This window comes from Diorhabda sublineata, chromosome 8 (assembly GCF_026230105.1).
Source record: "Diorhabda sublineata isolate icDioSubl1.1 chromosome 8, icDioSubl1.1, whole genome shotgun sequence".
NCBI classification, from domain to species: Eukaryota; Metazoa; Arthropoda; class Insecta; order Coleoptera; family Chrysomelidae; genus Diorhabda; species Diorhabda sublineata.
Genome location: NC_079481.1, coordinates 24,473,129 through 24,498,652, shown reverse-complemented (window position 1 = coordinate 24,498,652; position 25,524 = coordinate 24,473,129). Strand labels below are relative to the sequence as shown.

The following is a 25,524-nucleotide window of genomic DNA, read 5'->3' as shown; positions in this document are numbered from 1 at the left end:
TGAATGATGCTATAAAAAGTGAAATTACTCGTAACAAATTTTTTTGCTCTTGGCAAAAATGTACTTCAACGAGCCACAGAAAGATGCAAATTCTTCAATAATTTATTACATTGACGAAGTTGTCGAATGCATCAAAAAGACATTTTTGCAAGGTGAGAAAGATAGCCTATTCCAGACGAATCGATGGCTAAATTCAATGGTCGTTCTAGCCTCAATCAGTATTTCCCCTAAAACCGATAAAACGTGGGATAAAAGTGTGGGAAAGATGCGATGTTTTTACGGGCTACACTTATGATCTGAATATATTCAGAAAAAGATATGAATACAGATTGTGATGGTATGACACTTGGAGACGAAGTTATTGCAAAGCTTGCCTCAACAATATATAATCCTGATGTAACACTAACCTTTGACAGATTTTTTACAAGTATTCACCAAATAGATACCATATCTTTTCTTTCTATTGGAATTTGTATATTTTGTAGAAGAGATATGCCAAAATTCTCCGATAAAAAACTGCAAAAACGAGATGCAGAATTTCTTCAAAATAGAGAAGGTACTGTAGCGGCAAGATGGCAAGATTCAAAGAAGGCTTTAATTCTTTCCAACTGCAATTTCCCAAACATCACACGTGTGAAACGTAAACAGAAAGGTGGAGAAAAAACTATGACCAATTGTCCTACTGCTATAGCCAATTAAAACAGATTCATCGGAGGAGTAGATTTGTCTGACCAAAATATATGATTATATGACAGTGACGAAAAAAGTTATTTTATAAACTTTTGATGACGGCGGTTGTAATTTTTTCACAAGAATATTGTTATTTCAACATTATTTGACACTTCAAAGTGATAATTTACCCTTTTTTTGGAAAAGAAAAAGCTGGTATTGAAAGGGTTAATATTTTGAATTGAAATTTGACATGGTTACTACTACTTATGGCAATGTATGATTCAATTTGAAAATTCACCAATTAATCATTTAATTGATAGTAATTAATGGAATTCATATGGAGACTATTGCTGTTTGAGGTTACACCAATTGATGACCCTAGTCAAAATGATATTTGCATAGATGGCGAAACTATAAAAACTTTCAATGAATGAGTAGTTGGCGTTGCAGGTTTTCCTACAAATTTTTATAAAAAAAAATTGAATACATACATTTGAGTTAGCAGCACTTTGTTGTCAAATGATAGTGTAATGTTATTTTTTCTTATATATTTATAATTTATCCTGATGGAAGGGATACATTTTAAGAAGCAGCTTTGTATTTACGACCAATAAGTGAGTATCTTCTTGGAAGTTGACAAAAGTTAATGTTTACTGGACACTTACGTTTCTATGGATTTAAATTTCAAGTTGATTGCTAGTATTTCGTTTGTAAGGATTGTTAAAGAGCAATAACGTATGTAGTATGTAGGTTACCACGTTTATAGCAAATTTATGGCAAACAAGTTAATATCAGTTCAAGGAATCTTCCCTGGAGTCAATGCTCATTGCTATACTTTCAACAAGTTATTAATATGGAGTTCATTCTTCCAATAAATTGGCAGAGAAGACTGCGATTCCTAAGTTAGTTAAACATAAATAGCTGGCAACACCGCATTTTAAAATAGCTCTGAGTGCAGTTGAGTCGCTACTACCAGAGAGTAAATAGTGGTACTTACGAAATCTAATTTGTAAAGAGAACAAAAATCTTGATCGGCCCCTAAGTGCATTTGGTGAAATTGCTTCACAAGCAACTATGTTTCGCTGGTAAAGTCAATTTAAAAGAGGACGAATATCACATGATTATTAGGCACAGGTTGGAAACAATGACAGAGTCAGACGTTTGGTCGAGAAAGATATCGTATTGTTTCTCAAATAGTAGCGGGTGATGTAACATGGAATCTGCCACGAGATCCGTAGGTGGAATCATGATACACTAACATCAACAGTGACGAAAAGCAAAGATCTGCCAAGAAATTTACATACGCAGTTTTCTTTTGTAAGTACAGGATTAGTGAAAGCGATTAAGCTTGAGATCAACGGACAGATTCAAGAAACTGATACACCAGAAAATGTTTACCTGAAGGTCTTGAGTCAGTTAATATTAGCGGGTTAATGGTACATGATGAAAAGAACGGTCAATGAAAGATAAGTCAGAAGAAGAACGAGAAAAATAATGAAACACGGAGCAAAAACCTATTGATTTGAGATTATTTACAAGAATAAGGTGGTAAAGGAGACGAAAAATGCAGGGAAGAAGACCCGAAAAACAAATCAGAAGATGAAGATGAATCTAGTAATGAAAACGGATAATTAGATATACTCGTAATAGCAGTGAGATTAAGTTTAATATGAAGTCTAATAATAAAAATAAGGGCGGTAAACATAGAAACTATTCACTTTGATTTTTTGCCCTAATTTCTTCTTGTAATAAATTTAACTGGTTCGTGTTCTTTTCTCTTTATAGAGTATTTCTATTTGTTTTATCAATTATCATTTTTTAAGCATTTTACTGTATTTTTTGTCCACCATTCGCAATTGAGTGAATATAAAAAATACACAAGTGACTAGAAAGTAAAATGAGGAAAATTTAATTGATTGCTAAATGAGTAGGTTAAACTGAATAATTTATCATTGTCAATTTCAATCACCCAATTATTGTGAACAGCGTTTAGAAATAGTTACGTATTATGTTGTTTTCTTTATAACTGACAAACAACACAAAGAGATACACAATGAAAAGACTTCCTGCTGCAAAACGACCAACTTATTTTATTTCGAAATGTATACCACTTAAACTAACGAAATAATAACAACTCCTTTATGTCAAAATTCGATCAAGTTATGTTAAAAATATATTAATGATAAGCTTGTTATTTATTTAATCATAGACTTGTTTTGTTCAATAAAATATTTGGATAACGTTGCCGTGCTTAATGTGTTTACATAGATAAACATATTTTCATTTAAGTTTATGTCAGATTGTCAATAGGGAAATATCGGAAAGACAATTTCAATAAATTCGACTTTATTTGTGACATATTTGACACGTACGCACGATATTAATAAAGTGCTTTTAATAAAGTTACTGCCGTCTTGTAATAAAGGAAGACATTAGGGAATTATTGGAATAATGGCCATTTTATTTAAGCCGATTTTACCTGCTTGTAGTTTTAATAAAGTCCACGTTAAAAATAGAATTATCGGAAAATGGTCGCATTTGATACATAGCTGGTTTTGTCTTTTTTAAAAAATCGTTGTAGTCATTGGGGTTAACTATAGGGTTATTAGACAATCTCTTAGATTTGGACATTACATACGAATAAAAAATGACTAAAAAACTAAATTATACACCATACGTCGGGAATTTGATTATTTGATTATGTATTAAAACCAATTTCTCTTGTCTTTATTTCTGAAAGCACGTGAGTTAGTTAATGTCTACAATTTGAGATGTCAACTTATTTTGAATCAAGATGGCAAGGCAAATAATGGAGTTCCATTTGTTCGGAGACCGTAGTTTGTTTTCCCTCTATTTTTCTCCTGATTTTTTGTCAATAAGGACTTGTTTTTATGGTTCACTATTTCATAATATTTTCACTTATTGGTAATTGATTAACCGATTTTGCTTTACATTCCGTTTTGACGTTGTTGATTTTGGAATCATGCTGATTTCCAGTTCTTAGTTTTTGAGTTTAGATATAGTTTAATAATGTGTCGCATACTATCAGTGATTTAGGAAGCTTTTAAATAAATTAATAATCATTTCTCTTATATCGTCAGACACAGCTTATATAATATTATAATTTGTTCTACACACTACATTTATTTTAAACAATTCAACTTAAGTTGTCCCTTACATTTATGTTTCTAAATACTATTTTCTGAAGGAGACCATTTCAAGTTTTTACAAATAGCTTTATCAGTTTCGTTATTTATCGATAAACATATCACATCAAGAATAACATTGGAATTTGCTTTGACATTGCATGTTTAGGGAAGTTGACTTCACTGATACGGTATCATAAAAAGCTGCTAGGCTTTTTTTAAAAACTGGATAATGTGATATGCTAATTATATCTTACATAACACTGCCTATAATATGACCAGCAATGTGAAATAATAACAAAATATATTTAGAAATCTTTTTGTCCACATTTCATTAGAAAATCATTTTATCGCATTGCATGGTTTATATGAAAATATCACATTATACTTTTCTCAATTAATCTCCCCTTATATGTATCTTAGTGCTCGTTGAAGGTCATCGATAAAGATCAATAGAACGCAAATAGTAGATTTGTCCACAAAGAGCATCTGCCCATATGTCTTAATTGTAACTAATAGAATGAAAAAGGGCTGAGAGACGTGCTTAATAGGTTTTTATTATATTGGAAATAGCCTCTTTATTAAGATGGATATAGATAGTTTGGAACGTAAATCAAAATTATATAAAAATATTTTCATTAATGTCCCTAATAATTCTGTTCATTTTGGCTTAGATTTTTTAAGAGTCATTCATTATCATATTTTTACTTTGAAGTAGTGCTATCCAACGATCTTAATTTTTTTATCTAAATTATCAAACATTATTGACTTGTATAGGCAGTTTAAACATATAAGCATAAATGATGCTCAATGAGCAGATTACTCAAAAGGAGTAGTTAAAACATAAAACAGAGGAGCTGAAAACACCTAATTTTATTCAGATAGATAATAGACATCACGAAAACGTCATATTGAAGTATTTACACTTTTTTACATGAGGGTTTCAGCATTAAAAAGCTTCATTTCAAATGGGAGCCAAATTTTCTCGCAACGGAACAAAATAAACAATGATTGAAAATGTGTTCAGACAAAATTAAATTTTATCAATATGTAACCATGAATATAATCTGTTTAATCGCTACCTGAATCATAACGGCCGAAACTAAAAGGAACTCGACCCGGAGAGAGCCTTCTAAAGCCCGCCTCTGTATCTTTGGAAGTAAACAACTTGTTCATCGATTATTTGTACAGTATTGAACCGATTTAAGTAGAAAATCGCGAAAAAGCATATGCTCCACATCGTACTATCTTGATAAGAAAGTCTTCAATCTCAGTCGAAATCTTGGGTTACAAAGATGGAATGATTAGCAGCGACTAGCCTCGAATTGACACTATACTTATATGTAATCCACGCACAGCATGACTCCACTCTCAGGCATGGCTATTACCAGTGGACCAACCCCAAACTGGATGTAACTTCTTAGGACTGAAGTGTGGCCAACTCTCTTCCAACTCGTTTGGACGTAATTCTCAGGAATACTGGTGTCACGGGTTACCTGAGCTGCAAATTCAACATTAGAAAACGCACTGTTGAAGGCTGATCCTTAAGATCACTGCAGACGTCGATCTAACCATAGGATTCCTTTCATTCGTTCTCCTACTATCTGCCCTAAGTGACAACGGCGACGAGATGGGATGGTTAGCAGCGACTAGTCGGTCAGACGTGGCTATCATAACATATGGAGAGCTCCAAGCGCTATATCTATAAGGCTGATTAATAATTCCTTGACAATCAAGTGTGGTCAGTTCTTTATCTACTCGTAACCGCAATGCAAAAAGATGTCACGCTCCCAAATAAATGCTGGTGTCACGAGTATTTCTTGTAAAGGCGAGGTCGTCCACTGTTGATGGTGCGCCGGTCACTGGTGTCTGTTTTTTATACCACCAAATCGTCCGTAATGTATTATAAAGCGAAAAACTAATATACTAGACCCAGAACTTAATTAATCGATATGTTAAGTGAGATACTGTAGGGTGGTATTGTTGTACGCGTTATTGCAATTTTAGTAGAGTTTGAAATTTAAATACATTTACGATGTATATCAATTATTATCATTGTTCATATGTTCTAATTGAAATAAATGGAGAATTGCGATCAAAATGTAAACAACGACAACAAAAAACACTTATTCTAGTAAATATTGATTTTATACTTACCAGGAAAAAGACTGCAATCCCTTATAGTGAATTTAATTTCAATGTACATTCGGTTAGACACATTCCTGTCTATAAACGGCGTCCACAACCAGTTGTTAACGTTGTTGTAAGCCACATCGCATACGACATATGATCTCCAATTGATGCCTTTTTGGAAATTCGTGAAAGATTCCTCTACCCACTGAAACAAAAAATGTGATTATATTATTATCAGTTCTTTATCACGCATTAAAAATAATTTTTTCATGAAAGTGATAAACTATAACAAATTGAGTTATAGTAAAGAGATATAATAACTTTGTTTATAGAGACGAGGATGGCTCCAGAAGTACATAGTCCAATAAAGAAAACACAAAAACTTTAGAAAAAAATATATTTATTTTTCAATGTTTTAGCTCTATACACTTTTCCCTGTGATGTTCAAAAGTTCGATACCCTTTTTACAATAAGAATCGTCAAGCTCCTCAAAATAGCCATTAGTTGCCGACATCACCTCTTTATTCTTAGAAAATCTTTGAGCACCAAACCAGAAAATAATCCGAGGGGGCTAAATCTGGCGAATAAGGTGCATGAGGTAGCGTAAAAATTCGGCTACTAAACAACGTGAATTCTTCAAACATATGCTGTATAGTTTGTGTACTTTCTAATACAGTGGAATATTTCAAGTAACTATTCCCATCTCTAGGTCAGGCAGATACTTCTGGGACCATCCTCGTACTATTCTTGGCGGAAATTAATATTGTGAAATATATTGTATAACTCGTTTCAATTATTTAATAATTTTGGAAAAGTATGGTACTTTACTGGAGAATAATTCAATGATTACACATATTTTCACCTGTAGATCAATAGTCATATCAATCTCTACGTTAAAAAACATATGATTAATTTGCTGTTTCATTCTCGAACCGTTCTCGTACATAAAGAAGATTTACAACTGACAATAAACTTAATTTAAGGTGAAATTCGATCTATCTATAAGGACAAACCCCACAACATATAAATTCCATCCATTATCAGCACCTTAATATAAGGAAAAGCCATTTATATTATTCCTTCTCTACCCTAAGTGATGATAAGATGTTGTCATACTGTCTTAACGTTATAATTACCAATAAAGCCTTGCAATATGACGCGCAGGAGAACTGTGACTATTTCCAGAATATATTCAATGAAAGGCGGAGATACCGGGTAGATATTATTATATCTATTTTCATAAAGAGTAGAACATTTTAAACAAAAATATTGTTTGATTCGATTGGTTTTAGAAAGAAGGAGAATCTGGTGGTCATCATCATCTATAGGAGAAGCATTGTTGTTGTCCCTGTTCAAAACCAACTGCTTCATTTTATTGAGAGATATCCTCAAATTTATTATCTTTTCGTCCCATTTCCTGTAATTATTACTTCGAATATGCGAGTATAAAACTGCAATGTTTCATGAGATGATCTATAAGTTTTGTTCCTTTCTTCTCTTAATGATTAGTTTACTCGTATAATAAAGTTCTAGCAAAATTCGTGGTATTTACGTTATTACAATGTTTATTCACTTTTTTTCTTAATTTATAATCAGTAATACAAAATTATGTTAAGCGATGTAAGAAATGAGTTGAGCGAGTACCAAAATAAAATAGCGGAGGAATAACAAAGAGGAATAATGAAACTTTGTAACAATAACGAGTGAGAGTTATGAACGTAATGAAAGACTGAAATTAAGTTATGAATTTTAAGAATAGCTATAACATAAAAAATACAAGCAAACGGTAAAATGCTTTGAAGACACTAAGAAAACCAAAGAAAATTGTGAATATATTCAAGATAGCGTTTGATTAGACAGAAGAATTGCTAGCGACAGAATCTTATAAGGAAAATTAAGTGTTCATGTTGTGATCAAACGGACAGACCTTTTATGGACAGTGTTCTTCAATCCAGTACATATTGTTTTTGAATATAATCCAAAACTGCAAATAATAGCATACGCTAATGATTTACCTCTATTAATAAGAACGTAGCAGCACATAGAAGAGGAAGTAAAAAGAAGAAAAAACTAAGTACGTGGTGTTACACCCGAAAGTTGGTAAAAACGAATAAAAGGTAACAGAAAATGTAAAGTAGAAAAAGTTTGTGTGTTTCAATACTTGGGATTCATATTATCAAATAACTTTATTGAAGAAGCGAAAATAAAACAAATAATAGCGAAAGGCTGTAACATACTTCATTAATTAGCTTAAGAAGATCAAAAGAGATGTATAGAGAATCAAAAATTAGATTTTTCATAGTACTCATGACATTTGGATGTGAAACATTGGTATTAACAAAGGCGGAAGAAACAAAGCAGAAGATTTGAAAACAAAAATGTCAAGAAACGGAAGAAGGAGAAGAGGGTACTATTGAAAGCGGTAGAACAATGGGAGACAAAAAGTCATGGGTCTTAAAAACAGAGCACTACTTACATAGAAACACGTACGTGACTGTTTTTGGTACTATATCAAAAAGTTAATTAATTATATTCAATTTAAATATTCTAGAATCTTGCGATAGACTTATTTATCATCAGAAGATTATGTTAAGTTGATGTTTGGATATATATTTGAATTTTAACAGTGTACAGGATTCGATAAAATAATATTCCAAATATTAATAGTATATTACTCATTGTTTAACCAAAATACTGAATATTTGACGTTAATAATGCCTTTACATCCGATGACAATAAATGTAATTATATTACTATATCGGTATTATTTAACATCTATCATCTACAATTTAATGTTCAAATTACAGAACGTCGAACGTCAACTGCTTCCGGGATAACAATAAATAATTATTCCCACGAAATGATTAATGAATTATATACACCGCTAAGTTTTTTAATAGTAATTAATACTAATGTTATAGTTACTAATTAAAAAAAAAAGTAAATTAAGGTATCAGAATTAATGAGTTCACATACGGATTTATTTAAATTAAACGTTTTTTAGTTGTAGAAAAGTAAGAGTCGACTCTTACTGCTTATTAAGTGAAGTCAAAATTTAAGTTAACATACCTAGTACCTAGATATATATGAAATTTAACAAGAAATTTTTGATCAATAAAATTCTGCATCTTTATTTTCGAGCGCGTTGGTTTTTTGCGTTAGTTCATAATATATAGAAATACTCACAAGCACTCCATTTTTTTCAAAAAAGAATATACTACACTTAAACAAAACGAATGCAAAGAAAGTTTCTATAAAAAAATGCTCACATGAGCCTGAACAAATAAAAGGATTAGTAATGTCTCCTACATGTTTATTGGCTGTAATGGTTTCTCCGATTCTCCTACATTCTTTAGTTCTGACTGTGGAAAAAAGTTCATTGGCTGTAATGGTTTTTCTTATTTAATTTTTTGTTGTGGCTATATATCCTTAAAATAGAAGATTCGATTACCAAGATGCATATTTAAATATAACTATTTATTCCAACATTCCTACTGATTTCTTGTGAAAGAAAACAAAGTGAATTAATGAAACTTTTTCCCGTTCAAAATTGCTCTAATGTAGCCACTCAAAGACGTTCTATAACTTCGAAGACAAAGCCAGAATTTGTAATATCTCGTAAATGTAGTTTTTGTTTGAAAAGTTTGAAATTCAACAAACATTTGTGGCGCAGTCGATAGGATAGAAATACTTCTTATACCCATTTTATTTACTGTTAGTGTAATGTCCAGAATTTGTAATATCTCGTAAATGTAGTTTTTGTTTGAAAAGTTATTCCCTTCTATATTTTGGAATATAGAAGGGAGCGGTTCACTACAACTCTCTCTCACGGAAAAGTTGCATCTTAGAGTCTCAATTATTAGAAAGTTGAATTAATTATTAACACTAATTAACGAACTGAATCCTTGGTCATTAATAGAAACTACAACAATAAATACAACAGGAGACAAATAGAGCAGATGTTTGCACGTAGTAAACCACAGCCGGCATAGTTAACTCTTGCTATGAAAAGTTGATGTCTATTCGCTAATACTTTTCGTAACAGTTGATTCTTCCGAAACAGAATCTAATATCTCCATCAATCTGCTTCTCCTGTGTCATATCAGAAAATTGATCAAAAGTTGTGGGAAACAGTAAAACTTGACGAATTGGTTCACTTTTTAAATCTATGAATAAAATTGATAGTAGGGTTTTAAGAAGTGAAAAAATATACTAATGATAATAAATTTACATTTAGTTTAACTTTCGTATCCTTAAATAACGTCTTTTGATACGTCTTTGCTTCTCGTGGAACCGGAACAGCACAAGAAATGGGAAAACGACCAGGTGGTGCTAAAATCACGATATCCAAGTTTCTAAATTGTAACACTTGTGTGTTTGTCGCAAATTACCCTCGAATAAGCACAAAATGCTTTTGCGTCTTGCTCCAAAGGAACAGGAAATGAGAATAAATGTGCAGTCAGGTGCATAACTTAAATGACGTGTTTGTCATTTAATCCTTTTTATTTGTTTATTGAATATCTGTAGGAAGTCAGGTGAACGCATTGACACAAAAAAAGCAATAAGACAATTAGAATCATGCTAGATTAAAATGATATTTGTCAAAAGATAATACAATATGATGATTGTTTGAGAATTGTTTTCTTACTATACATCAATTGAATAAATTGAATAAATTGAATAAATTGAATTTAGTATTATTGGAGAATTTTGTAGTATTGGTTCAATAACCAGCCAAATGTCAGTCTCATATCAGCTGACTTTCGTAAAACTAATTATTTAGACCTTGTTAACAAATATGAGCAAAAACAAATTCGACATAAGGTTAAATTTACCACAAGGTCGAAATGATTAGTTTTACGAAAGGCAGCTGATCTAACACTGACATTTGGTTGGTTGTTAAGCCAAAAGTAACTAGATTTCTCCTTAAAATTGCAGCATGCACGCAAAAAAATGGCACCAAACCGATAATGTTGTAAGTGCGAGATCTTGCATGAAACAATCAGCTGAACTTCATTTGCGAATGCTTTTGATCAAGATATATTGCGACTTTCATTGGGTTGCACGTTATATTGCATCATGTCAATCGACCTTAAACCTCATAAGTACGTATTTTTGCAAGAAAGACTCATTTTTAAGTGTGCAGTATAGTGTTTATTTCAATTAATAATATTGTGTCTGAAGTGAACTGTTTTAATTAAAATATGATATTAGAGACAAAGTTACATCCATTTTAAATAAGTGTTTCAAGTTTGGAAGGGAATTGATGTGTACATCAAAATTCAAATGAAAACTGTGTGGTCAGATTGCGAATTCACTCACAACCAAACAACAACGCAAAGTCAAAGAAATGATGTAATCAGAAATAGAAACATTTAACCTTGGTCTATCTTGTTTAAATATAATGTCAACACTGCATTTTTTCCTTGTCAAAGATGCCGAGTCCAAGTGTTTATAATAAAATTATGATAATATTTACTTCATGTTAGAATAATAAGTGTCGGTATATTTTGAATTATGAATTTTCTAAGTAGATTTTTGAAATTTTGAATATTTTAGTAACCCATTTCTATCCGCGAATTAATTACTGTGTATAATATTATAAATAATTCTATGTCTAGAATCAAGTGGAGTTTAAAATATTTCTTTGGAAATATTTATATGGTTTTGTGGATAAATTATCTTGATTTTAGGTCTCCTACAATTGAAACTTTGTTTAAAAACAGAAAGTTTTGACGTTTCAACATATTGCGTTAACAAAATATAATTTGACACTGACAATTTTCGTAATTGTAGTAATTAATACAACATGAATATCAAAATAAAAATCTTTTATCAATACACTAAATAATATTTTATTCTAAGTTGTTATATCTTATAATAAGTAGCAACATTCAGTTAAATTATTGGAATTGATAGAATATTGATAACAGTTCTGATTCTGTGTATGTGAACCATTTTTAAAAATCTCTTTTTCTTGTATTGGACTCTGTTTCAACATTTTTTTAATTTTTATAATGGAACGTATGCCTTTTTGATATGTAATTGTTAATGCAGTTTTAATTTTTATCGTACTGATAACTTTTCAATCTATTTTCTAAATTTTGATATAAACAACGTCACAGGTACTTGATCTCTATATATACTTTGAGTTTTCAGTTCTTATGATATATTATGATGTATATGTATATTTATTCAAATAATTTATCAGTTGTTGTGAAAGTCCTTGCACATAAAGAAACATTTTGATGTGTAGATTTTGTTTGGTTCCTTAATTGATTATAATATTTGTTTATCATAATTTCATCTTTTTTTTTTAATTAAAGAAGACCTATAATCAAAATGATTTATTAATAAAACCGTATTGAAAATATAAGAAGTAAGAAATTGAAGAAATTTATATGTATATTTCCTTTTACTCACGGCTCGTATTTTGACTTAAAAACAATAGAATATGGATACGAAAATTGTTTCTTTTCTACAAACAGCTCAAGATTTCAATTATACTCTGATAATTACAAATTTGAAGAAAAATTATCAAAATCTCAAAGCTGATTTTCATAATTACGCATAAAAGTATTTTTATGCAATTTTCTAATCAAATTTGAGACCGCCAGTTTCAAATTAAAAATAAATGTTTCAAAATGACAAATTAGTAACAATTTTAATATAATTATGCACTGCAGTAACTAACAAGGTTATTTAGAGGTAGATAATAATATGTGTTATAAGCTCAGAAGACTGCAATCACAGCAGTTCCACAATTTCTTCGAAATTGAATACAAAAAAAAACGAGAGTCGTCAGAATATTTGCATGCAGTAAATAATACTTGGATTATTAAGATTTCGTAGAAGACGACTAGTGATATATTCTTTAATGAATTCAAACTTAGATAAAGCAGACGAAAAAGAATGGCTCTCAATATATTATAATGGGAAATGAATTCACAGAAGATAGAAAACTAAATATGAATTCTTTATAATAAAACGTCGTTATGAATTATAATAAACTCTTGAATTCCCAGTAAAATCTTCGAAATCCTACTTATTAGAATCGAAATCGATCTATATCAAAAAGGGTATACGTCGAAGACTGCTCGGAATATTTGGAAATGAAATGGTTGCCATTGCTTCAGAGAGCAAACAACTTAAAGCATGTTCCCCGAAGAAATGAAATTTAGTGAAATTATGATAGAAAGTTGAGACAGTAACGAATTTGTTTTACAACTATAATGTTTACGCACGGCTTTACATCTATACATCGTAAACTAAAAATTAACACTTCGACTTTTATGGAATATATTTAGAACTTCCTACATTTCTTTCACTTCCTAGTACCTTTGAAGATATTTGTTTTTAGCAAGAAGGTTGCCCTTAATATAAACGCGATAAAACATTAATTTGAAATGATTTAAATAATAAAATGATTTCTTCACGTGGTGCAATCAAAGGGTCTCTCGAATAAACAGAGTTCTTAATTTATATTTAATATGCCCTTCCCTTCTGGGATACGTGTGGTGCGACTCAATTTGAGCGAATGTTCAAACTACGAAAGAGAGCTGTTAGATATTCACTCGGACTAAATAGCAGGGCTCACTGCAGGGACTTATTTAAAAGATTAAAAATTCTGGCTCTTCATTCTTCTTCATTCATCTTTGAATCCGTTTGCCTAATTCGTAAGCGCGGTTCTTCAATTTCAGAAAGATCGTTGCATGGCTGTCCCCTTAAGAGCGCAGAGCACGATCTTTACCTACCTACTCCATGTTCAGAATTAGGTTAAGGCTCAATTTTACAATACAGAAAAAATGCACAATCACTTGCCAATTGAGATCAAATCTATATCATCTTTTGCCGCATTCCGCAATAATTCGAGGGCATATATACTGAAAACTGTCTTCTATTCTAATAATAATATTTAATTGCGGACATGCTGCATACTGGTTGAATTGTTGCTATGGACTTATATACTAATTATTATCTATTACAATTATCAATTTTGTTACTCATTGCGGTTTTATTCTGTTTATTGTAATTTTATTTTAATTGTATTTTTATTTAGTTATTTTTATATTTGTTTTTTAGTTTTTACTAGCTTCTGTCTACAAATTGTAACAATTTTTTGACAATAAAGCATTTCTCTCTCTCCCTCTCTTTCACTAAAATACTAGTTTCGTTTATCGGTTTGTGACGTTGTTCATAATCACGTAACAGTTTGAAGAGTTTTATTCAATATTTAATGAAATATTATCAATTTCACTAAATAGTCGACGTTCCTATAATTTTTTTAATAATTCCCTTTTTATTTCGAATACAAAATTATAATTTAAAGATGCTATTTTAATAATATTTTTTCGAAAGCTTTACCTAATTATTATCAGTTTATTGCTATGTTGATCTTATTTACAAACGAATAAACATTCGAAATTACGAAAAATGTTACTACTCCGTTTCTCATCAACATAAAATTTATTACTGTAGGAATTATGTGGGTTATTAAAAATACCACAAAAATCCGCTGTAAATTCTTTGAAGAAACCGATAAATGTTGACTCGTACAAATTTGTCAACTAAATTTATCAACATTCCCTCCTGACAAATTACTGTCAATAATGTATAATACACATACTTGTTAAATAAAAGGATTTAATTTCACTGTTTACAGAATGGGATAAATTAACACTGCAATTAGTTCATTTTATTATTACTTAAAATTGCAATAAAAATAATCTAGGTCGGAAATGAATGTGTTAATTAGTCGTTTACTTATTTGCGAGTAAATATACATGTACATTTGTAATTTACCACTTTTATTTTGGAACCTTTCGCATCACTTCGCAGGGTGGTACACGCCAAATGGGAATGTCTTACGGAAATAAATGAAATGGGGACATCTTCTAAAATGTTGAGCACAGGGACATTTTTCAAACTATTTGCCTACCAATAAATGTACGTTTTATCTTAATCTACGACTTTTAAACGAAAATCAGATACATTATTCCCAGGAAGTGAAAATTTGGTTTGGTATTCTTGGGACCATTATTCCCTGGGGAAAATCCAATAGTTAGCTCTACTAAACACCATAACCCCTCAATAAAAACTAATAACATCATGAATCAGTAACTGAGACATTGAAATCCTATATATTATAATTGTTTTATATTATATTTATATTATCATATAAATTAGTACTGAATGAGCATTGTTGATATAGTACAGGCAAATTAGGCGATTTTGAGCTGAAACTTTAAATTAAATTGGACGGTTTTCAGCTGAAACCTTAAATTAAATTGGGAGGTTTTGATTTTCTAGATTCTAGGAGGTTTTAGGATACTGAATAAGTTTAGCAGCTCTTGACAAAATTACGGCCATTGATATTCGAAATTTGGGGACCCGAAATTCTAAAAAATTTGGAGAAGGAACTCGAAAACTATGAGGAATTCGAAAAAACTAAGGCAACAAAAAATGTAGAGTACAAAATTCTCTACAAAAAAGTTTTGCCTCAAAATGGGTTTATGCACTCAAAAATAGCGAATAACTCGAAAACTACGTATAATTTGGAAAAAAAGTGCCGGAGCCGAAATTGTAGAGCACAAAATTCCTAGGCATTTTTTCCTCAAAAATTTCACCGTAATATGCCTTCAAGTACTAAAAAACATTTTGAATCGCGAATAACTCGAAAATTATGAGGATTTCGAAAATATTGTCGGGAAAAAAATTTAGAGCACAAAATTCTGTACAAAAGAGGTTTTTTTTCCTAACCTATAAATTTTCGCCGTAAAATGGGCTCTCGAAAATATTTTGATTCAATCAGATTATCAGTTTGGTATAGCATGTTCTAATTGCATTTTGCATTTCAGATTCTTCTCTCCACAATTTCGGGACAGTAATGCAGTACGAACTCGGCAAGATTACTCATGAGAAAGAAACAAGAAAAGAAGCTTTCGTTCTCTCAAACAAAATATCTGAATACAATGTGACGACTCGCCATCGATTCTGTGTAACGTGCTTTCTCAAATACAACTTAAAATTTTCAAATAAACTTACTCTTGGATATTTAAGGGCATATTTACGTAGAAATGGGACATTTTGAACTTTCTATGCATTTTCAAAATTGTAAGAAAAAGGATACATCATCCTGAGAATGTTCTTGTATAAACTTGAAGCTAAGATTCTAATTTTCAAAATGAGTACCCAAATTTTTTGTGAAAGAGAAAATATTAAGAAGTATGTGAATATTGAAATAATAATCAACCTAGAACGAAGATTCATGTCTGGCGTTTTTTAATAGTTAGTTCATTTCAAACCAATAACTAGTTCATGTGTGTTATATACCAAACCAAACAACACGGACATATAATTATTGCAGACCGAAGTTAAGTATGTACTTCGACGATTCAACGTTCCAAATTATGGTCGATATAAATTTATTCGTCCGACGGTGCTCTGGTAAGCAGTTCCATTGAGACTGCTTTGTAGAAAAAGTTAAACATCCAGTTAGAGACCATGAGACAGGACCAGTAAAAACGAGGACTAGATACTTCATTAACTCGAAGACTGGTTTTCGTGGGATGTGATAAATATTTAAGCCTCATCAAAGTTTTACTCTGTTATGATTCCATGGGGAACTTGTGGATGCTTACTAAACGGCCTATGGTTATGAAATTGATCACCACCAAACGACAGCACAAAATATAAACAATAGTTCTATAGATTTGTATTAATTCATAGTTTTTTTATACAAAAATGAGCCGCTTTTCATAAAAAAATGTTTATAATAAGCTAATTATATACTTTTATAAATAATATATACTTATAAGCTCTATAAACAATTATTTCTTCAGCTAAACTTGAAAATGCATTGATCTGACTACTGTCCGTTATAATTTGGTGCTTATGATCACCTTCTTATTAACATTTCCCGGTATAGTAGGAAATGAAAAATGAACCATCAACAGAGCCGTAAAAGGAAACAAAGTGACTTTTTTTCCTTAAAGTTTTTATAAAAGATAATGAACTGCAGAAAGGTTTTGTGAACTGTACTTTTTTTATTGTAACGTATTCATTAGTTTCAAGAATATTGGTTGCCCCTTTTTTAGTATCTGCCGAAAGAGAAGTGAAAAACCGGCGAAACATGTATATCAGTGGAATTAGCACATTTTTTTCTTGTTTTTAATGGGTTTTTTAGTGACCAGGGAAATGAAACAAATGAGATATGTCAGTTAATTAAGTCATGACTGCGGGATTCATGCAAGATACAATTTCAGTTAATGTTACAAAAAAAGGAGTTGAGATGAATTTTGGATATCATGTGAATTCTATAGAAAATGATATTCTGAGTTATAAGAGTTTGATTAAATACTTAAACGTGAAAAACTTTTTTTAAAAAAGTAGCACAGTATTTTAAATACATTGAGAATATTTTTTGTTATCAGTATAACTGGTTAGGAATAGTCTAAAGCAGAGATTCCCAAAGTGGTCGATATTGACCCCTTGGGGCAAAGTTTCTAAATTGGTAAGTATTTTGTATCAATAGAAAAAAAATAGAGATAGAATTTTTTAATTAATTGTAAAGTAATTACGGGGGTCTGAGATATCAGTTCAATTAGGAAAAGGGGTCTCTTGCCTAAAATGGTTTGGTCTAAAGCCAATCTTTTAATTTATTTAATCTAGTAATAATTGATATCTTCTTAAAGTGTTCGTTTAAATTGGTTGGAAATCAAATAAAGCAACGATAACTAAAGACTATTTACAATTAATTTCTTTAAAAAATTTTGGAAAGTGTGGTCACACAACTTACAGATTAGATGAAAAAACTTGCAAATGCGATGTTCACAAACAAGCGACGGTCCAATAAATAGACAGTAAGGAAGGTATGTTGCTTCCTTACTGTCTACTCCCTTATGCTCACATTTTTTACTTCTTGTAGAATATTTGAAAGAAAACTATCGTGAAGATTCGGTTTTTCAGAACTCTAGAAATAAGAAAGCAAACATATTTAGCTGTACTATTATTTCCTGAACCTAGTTTTTGAGAAAGTTTCTGGTAGCATTTGAGCGAGAGACATTTTTAGTAAACTTCATTTTACTTACTCAGTTAGTTTGTTGTTCTTCTGTTTATGTGGAACTTTTTTTAATAAATTTTCATTATCTTTCAATCAATCTATTGGTTTAAAGTTTCGTATAGTTTCTCGCTTTTGATAACAACCTATGATTCAATAAAGAATTAATAAAATATTTAATGATACTGTGTAATTCAATTAATTAAATTTAAATATGGAATAGAATGTTTTACTTGGCATTTGGCAATCTATAATATTTATAATAAGATCGAATCTTATTAGGGACGTGATTATAAAACAGGTAAATTTTTAGTATTAACTATCTTTAGTCTTATCTGAAAAAATTGAATAAAATATTATTAAAACCCAACTTTGCCTAAAAAATAAAATTATAATAATAAATTAAATGATAAAAGTTGATGATGATAAATTTAAAAAAATATATTGTGAACATTTAAGTACATAAATTCCAAGGAATGTTGGTCATATAAGAATGTGGTGACATTAAAATTATTAAAATATGGTTGTAAAAAATACCCAAAGAGTAAATGAACCATAAACTGTGAGATTTGGAGCAGTGGTGTAAGAGCCCACACTTAACAATGTTCATTCACTATTTAGATATATTTTCACACATTATAACAATTTTTGCATAATTTCTACTTCAATACATAGTATGTTAGTATCTTTTATACTGAATTTGGACTTTACTCAATAGCGGATTTTTTTTATAATTATTAAAAACTAATAGTAATGTCGTTTTCAAATTTTTCACTCATTTTTTAAATATTCTTAACGAAAAAACAGCAATTAGTTTAATAATCACGACGAAATCATCATATAAAGCTAGTAAATAATATACAAAGGAATAAGATAAATTAAAAAAAAATTGGATTATTTCCAAGTTACCATTAACTCAAACTTTATACATGGCAGTGCATTTGGACATAATAATATCAATACAAAATAATTTCTGTGATTAAATTTCACAATAAGAAGATTTCTATGGATGACAAACAATTATGTTGCCAAATAAATTTGTTACAGTATTAACATTATCTCTTTTTTCTATTTTCGGTGATTTGCAGTACGCCACTGACTCGATTTGATTTGGTCTGTTGGTGGTAACATTTATCTCGAAAGATTTTTTTTTTAATTTTTTCGACTAACATATAATCATTCAAGCGACGTTGTCAACTCCTTCGCTACAGCTGTTTTTCATTTAAGAAAAACAGTACCTCACGAGAAAGCAATTAAAGAAGGTAATAAGAGTGCATGTTGAAATTGAACAAATTTTCTAATTATTTTCACGTAATGACACAGATAATTATTTAGTTGATATGTCTAATGAACTAACAGTATTTTAAAACCGGATGCGTAGGTCAATTTTGGAAAATAATTGGACGAAGGGCATTATTTTTTAATAATTACTTTTTAGTCACGTGTTATAAGATTGATGAATGTTGATGTTTATAAAATGCGTGGAAAATGAGTATGAAAATTATATAATTACAAACAGTTTCTGTAATTCTAAAATTACTTCACGGTCTGCAGGTGACGCTAATTTTAATTACATATCAAAAATATCAAAGATTGTGTGGATTTTGTCAACTTTCCGTCACGCCTTCCAGTAAACTATAATTTAATATAATATGTTGAAGCATACAGCTTCTATTAGTCTTTTCTGTTTGTTTAATTTTATTCAAACTTGTAAATCAATGATGAATTCAATTTATTTATGACAAAAACTAACATTGTGTTCAAAAACAATAACACTAAAAATTCTTACTCTCAATTGTTACACTTTTCAACTTTTACAACCATTATCATTAATATTATAACAATGAAGGAATATCTTTCGATATTTAGGGATATTTTTTGATTGTTTTATTTTATAATATATATAATTTTTCTTCGAACAATGAAAACATAAATGGATTAAACTTATGTGCAATTTTCTAAATCGAAAACCTTGCAAATCCCAAAAATAAACAACAAAGCTTTCACCTATGTTAACTTATATACGATTGCTAACAAAAAATATAACAATTGTAGAGAGTAACTCATATTTTTCAATACCTTTGCGGGTCTAAAGGGAAAGAGTGTAGGCGAATTCGGTTTATATTCGAAATAATTCTGAGCATTGAAGAATTGATATATGAGAAAATTAACATGAGCTTCATGCTAATCGTGTGTATCATCAAATACATCAGTGGTATCTTCGCCTAGATTCTCAACTACGAGTTCGATGGTAACAGTAATATTGCTGACATTAGATTTTTTAAATAGTTTAATTTGAAAGTAACCTTGCCCCTTCATCATTTTTTATTCGTACTACTACAAATATGATTTATTAAAAAATTCTAGCATTTCTTTTGCATGCAATTCCAGTTAATTTAAACTCATCCATGTAATTCTATCGGATGAATTAAGATATTTACCGCCCCCTTACCAATGTTGCACCAACCTTTGTTTTACAGAAATAGCTCCGTTCAGCTTATTGACTAAAAAGTATTTACTACACTAAGGTCTCTCCTTCTCTATCCCTTCCACACAACAAGCAAAATTCTGGTATTTTGATATACAATTTATAATTATAGATAGTATTCAATACAAAAGAATATTGTTTATTTCACTTTTGCATTAACAAGTAAATTTTAAGTTAAGAATATAATGTCTCAGTTTGCCATTCCATTTGACTCACCATAATCAAGTGAGAACAAGTAAGCTGATAACATCAGTTGGATTTGAATTAAATCAGATATTTTGCAAAAGGAAATTTATATTTATGACACCATACAAGATTTACTAACTCGACTTTCAGAATTGCTTTAAATTTTTGTTAGTGAATCCATTTGTAAGTTGGACTTTTCTTTATTCCGTGGTTGGTAACGTTTCCACGTAGACTTAAATCATACACAACGACATCGTTCCATTGTGATTGGAATTATTCAAAGACAATTAAACAGTTGTACTGTAAATTTGTAAGACGTTTTGCCATAACGAACTAATTTGTTAATTAATTATTATTTCTTCTTTTCAATGTGAACAAAACATTAATAATTTTTTAAAGGTAAACATTTTTTTTGCTCGACCAATAAATTTTCTACAACATGAGTTTTTAGAGTAGATGGTGTTAGTGATGGTATATCGAGAACTAGTAGTTCGATTTAATCAACTTGATGTACGTTTCATAGGTGGCATTTTAGATTTCTGTGTTTCCTTTAAAAGCTATAATTACATCAAATATTAAAGATGATAAGAGATTTGTGGGATTAGGATGAGACCATGTCACTAGAGCAATATGAGCAGACAAAAAGCAATAAGCGGAAAATTAAGTGCTAAGTAAGTGCCATATTAGGAAATGTTCCACTGTGTAAGTTTTTGAGATATTGAATGTTCAGCTAACTTTAGAAAAAAATTAGCAGAGCAATGTAAGTTAAATGTGCAAAAAAGCTTCACAAAAACATATCGTCACGAAAAAAATGACTTTTTCAGAGTTTTCTCGGTAGAACACTATGTGGCCTCATTAGGGCCTGTATAATTAAGTGCTAGACTAATGCTAATTAAATGACGTCTCCGAAAAATTCATCTATTCTGCAGCATTCAATTAGCATTAGTCGAGCACTTAATTATACAGGCCTTAATGAGGCCACACTAGTCAATAATTCTTCGCCAATTATAGTATTCTGCTAATAAAACTCGGAAAAAAATAATTTTTTTTGCGACGTTTGTTTGTGAAGCCTTTTTACTCTTTGGAAACTGGCGTGAAAGTTGCCAATTTCATGCAAGAATAGGAAATATTTTTTTACAAAAAATGTTTTATAAATCAATGAACAAAGGAACATTCAATTAGCATATAATTATGAAACCATTTTGCTTCAATTATCTACCGATTTTACACATTAAACATAAAACATTACACGTTACATTGCTCTGGCAACTTTTTTCTAAAGTAGAAAAGCCAATTTCTCAAAAACTGATAATTTCGTAATATAGCACTTAATTAGTATTTAATTAGAACTTAACGTTCGGCTTATAGTTTTTTTGTCTGCTCATATTGCTCTGCTAACTTTAGTAACATGATATCATTGGAAATGCCGGTGGAATTTTGCTGATCAGAATACTGATACCATACACTTACATGGACTGCTACTTTTCATATTCCCCCTATATCAAAAGTCAAATGACAGGTATAAACCATGTGAATCATTTCTAATAACTACTTACTAAAAATCTGAGTATATTATAGCGAATTCCTGTGAGCATATGATTATATTCTATTCTCTCTTAATTGTTGCAATAAACTTGAAAACGATGAAAAATGTAAATAGGGAATGAAAGTATCTTTTCACGTTTAAGAACGTTAATTTATAATTTTGAACATTTTCTGAATTTTTCATAGATATGTATAGTAATCGAAACAGTGCATTTGGATTACACACACTGTATGTACGAATTGAAAAATACTTTTTGTATGACGCGATATTATGTTCTACATACAAAGATAATTTTAATACAAGTAAAAGTACATTATTTGAATAAAGTATATGAGCATTGACAAACTAATTACTAATTGATAATTGATATTGAAAAATTGACATAATATAATTTTATTTAACAAAACGGAAAATCAAAATCTGATACCGAACGCACAATCTTTTTATAACTGTTTTTAATGAATTCAAATCGACTGTTACGCTTTTCAATCGCAAATATTTTCTGAAGATATTGCTATGAAATTCGATTTGAGAACGTTTTTATTGCCTATTTTCCGACTATTGATGCTTCAAACACTGTTTGTCGTGATATATAACAAGTTTCTGAATTTCATTTTTATACATTTTCTATATGATACATCAGCGCATCTTCCAACAATTTAAAAGGGTTAACTCGTAAATATTTCTCAACTGAGACATGCAAAATAACAATTTTTGCATAATTTATTGAATGAAATAGATTTGTGTTTTAACTAACTTAAATTAAAATTTTCATTTCGAAGACAAAAGCACTGTTTTTTATAGGATCTAGAATTTTTAAAATAATCTGATCTTATTACGATTAGATTCATGGTCATGTCTGTTAATCTTATAACATCCAAATCCTAAAAGCTACTTTTCATCTACCAATTGCTTTCATAGAACGATATGATTCGTTCCAAACATCATAAAATGTATTAGGATCAGAATATTTCTTATTTGACTACCCAGGTGAGTTTTGGACTGAGATTCCAGTTTTATCGAACTATATAATTATTAGTATATTGCATAACAGAATGAAAAAATCACAACGTTGTCGAGCTATCAACTAGTAGTAATTATACCTCTAGTTAGTCAATAGTTTTTTTAATCTTAGCAAAATGAAATCCAACAACTGATTTTAAAAATGTTAATTAAAGAAATGGTACCAGATTTTTTCAATCTGTTAAAAAAATCTTTAACGATCAGAATAGTAAAATTTTACTCCAAATAAAGCTCTTAATAGCCAAATATATAACTGTAAATATACCTAAGTCAACTTTTTTATGTTCCATATTTGCTCCATACTCACTGATTTAAGTTAGGACCATTGATCCTTGGTCTTATTGAATTTTTAGAGTAATGAATTAACGGATATGTTATACTTTTTTGTAAATTATCGTCGTTTTAAATTATAGTATCGAAATATTGAATTACAACATATAAACATCATTCCGATATTTTTTGTTATGTATATGGTGGGTATGTTTTACAAAAAAGCGAAAAATCTTTGTGAGAACATCTTAACTTGGATATGTTGGTTTGCATTTGGGGGATCAGGATAAATTTTGATTGAAAACAGGGCAACTTCCTCCCTAGACAGCTTAGCTGGATATTGATTTTTATATTTTGATACCTTGGGACAAAATAAAGAAAGAAATTGACCTCCAGAAGATGTTATAATTCAAGAAAAACAGAAGGTAATCAACGAAATTTATAAAAAAAACTATTACTACCGCTTTTGCATGCAAAATTAAGGCGAATCAAGAAATTATTTTGGGTACTTGTCAAGTAAATGATGAGCATAGTCCTCAAATGAGGCAAAATTCTAAATTCAAGACTTAATCTGATGTTTGTTCAAGTAGCACAAACTTTTCTTGGGTATCATAAAGAAAAAAATCTCGAAGAATTTATAGAAACCATGGTTTCCAATTTTGATATCCTTGGTTGTATTATTAGCACGAAAGTACACTATAGCCATCTAGATAAATCTATATAACTTTGGTGGCTATAGTGAAGAACGAGAGAAATTATTTTATAGCTACTACAATATAATTTATGTAAATTTTCTAATGAATACTTCAATCTTTTTCTGAATTAAAAGTAATAATTATAACATCAATATTTCTATTCATGAAAGTTCAATATTTAAATAAACTAAATTCTATAACATCAAAAAAGATAATGTAGTAATGTTTACATAAGGCAAACATCTCAATATATAGATAATAGATTTAGAAGGCATCTATACGATCTAAAAATAAATCTGTATTGAAAACTACGAACTATTGAAGAAAGATATAAACAGCATTCCATTGGAAAAGTTGGAATAGAGTCAAATATATGAAAAGGAAAAATCTTTAGAAATTGAAGATAGAAACTTTTTTTGGTTAGAACAGATTTGATCTTAATGTTCATATCGAAGATTGATTGATATATTTATCAAATTTTTCAATTCAGATTATATTTTATGGATCGAAACGATACAAATATTTTCCTTGAAAAAAATATCTTATTGATAAATCGAACTAATCTCGCGATCGCTTATTCACGAGAATATAAGATCTAAAATTCAAGAATTGAAAATCTGAGTTCTATTTCGTATTCTATGTCTAAAAATTTACAGTTGAAAAATCAAAACCAATGATATATGCGTTGGACTGTGTTATCGATAGTAAAACATGACACTAAAAAATGTCAACTCTAGTTAAATAAAGTCAACAATCGACTAAGATTGAAAGATTATACTTCCTCTAAGAAATAATTTGATTCTAAATTGAATGATTTGAGATTTTTAGCAGTTTCCTTATTAGTTATTTTACTTGGGTTACTTTGGGGAGAACACAACAATAAATTTGACTCTGAACGTCAAAACCATTTATTTCATAAACTTAGTGATCGATGTACTTTAAAAAGATTAACGACTTTCTTTTGTAAGAGAAATTGAACTAACGTATTTAACATTCTTATAATTAGAAATATACACTTTATAAATTAGTTAGATCGGTATTATATAAATCATTGTTAAAAATTGTAAAAAAAGACAAATAAATAATAAAAAAGATTTTATAGCACTGTGAACATTAGACAGATCCAAGATTCGAAACACGGAAACACTGAAAAAATCAAGAAAAAAAACGGAACATTGGGAAAATAATATCGCTGACAAAAAATAAATGAAAGAGATAAAGCAGAGACACAACTCTAGTCCTATGGCTGCAGACAAGGCAAAGCCCTTCAGATTGGACGGCGGAAATACTTTAACTATTTAGAGGCA

At 29.9% G+C, this 25,524-nt stretch overlaps 1 protein-coding gene across 6 annotated transcripts in view; it reads right to left on the bottom strand.

Moving 5' to 3' along the window:
- LOC130447457 (ephrin type-B receptor 1-B) overlaps positions 1–25,524 on the bottom strand; it is a 779,444-nt gene that overhangs the window by 55,446 nt on the left and 698,474 nt on the right. For all 6 annotated transcript variants that reach the window (XM_056784282.1, XM_056784284.1, XM_056784280.1 and 3 more), the window contains one exon: positions 5,976–6,156. In XM_056784282.1, coding sequence (XP_056640260.1) covers positions 5,976–6,156 — 181 coding nt within the window. The remainder of the gene's footprint in view (positions 1–5,975; positions 6,157–25,524) is intronic.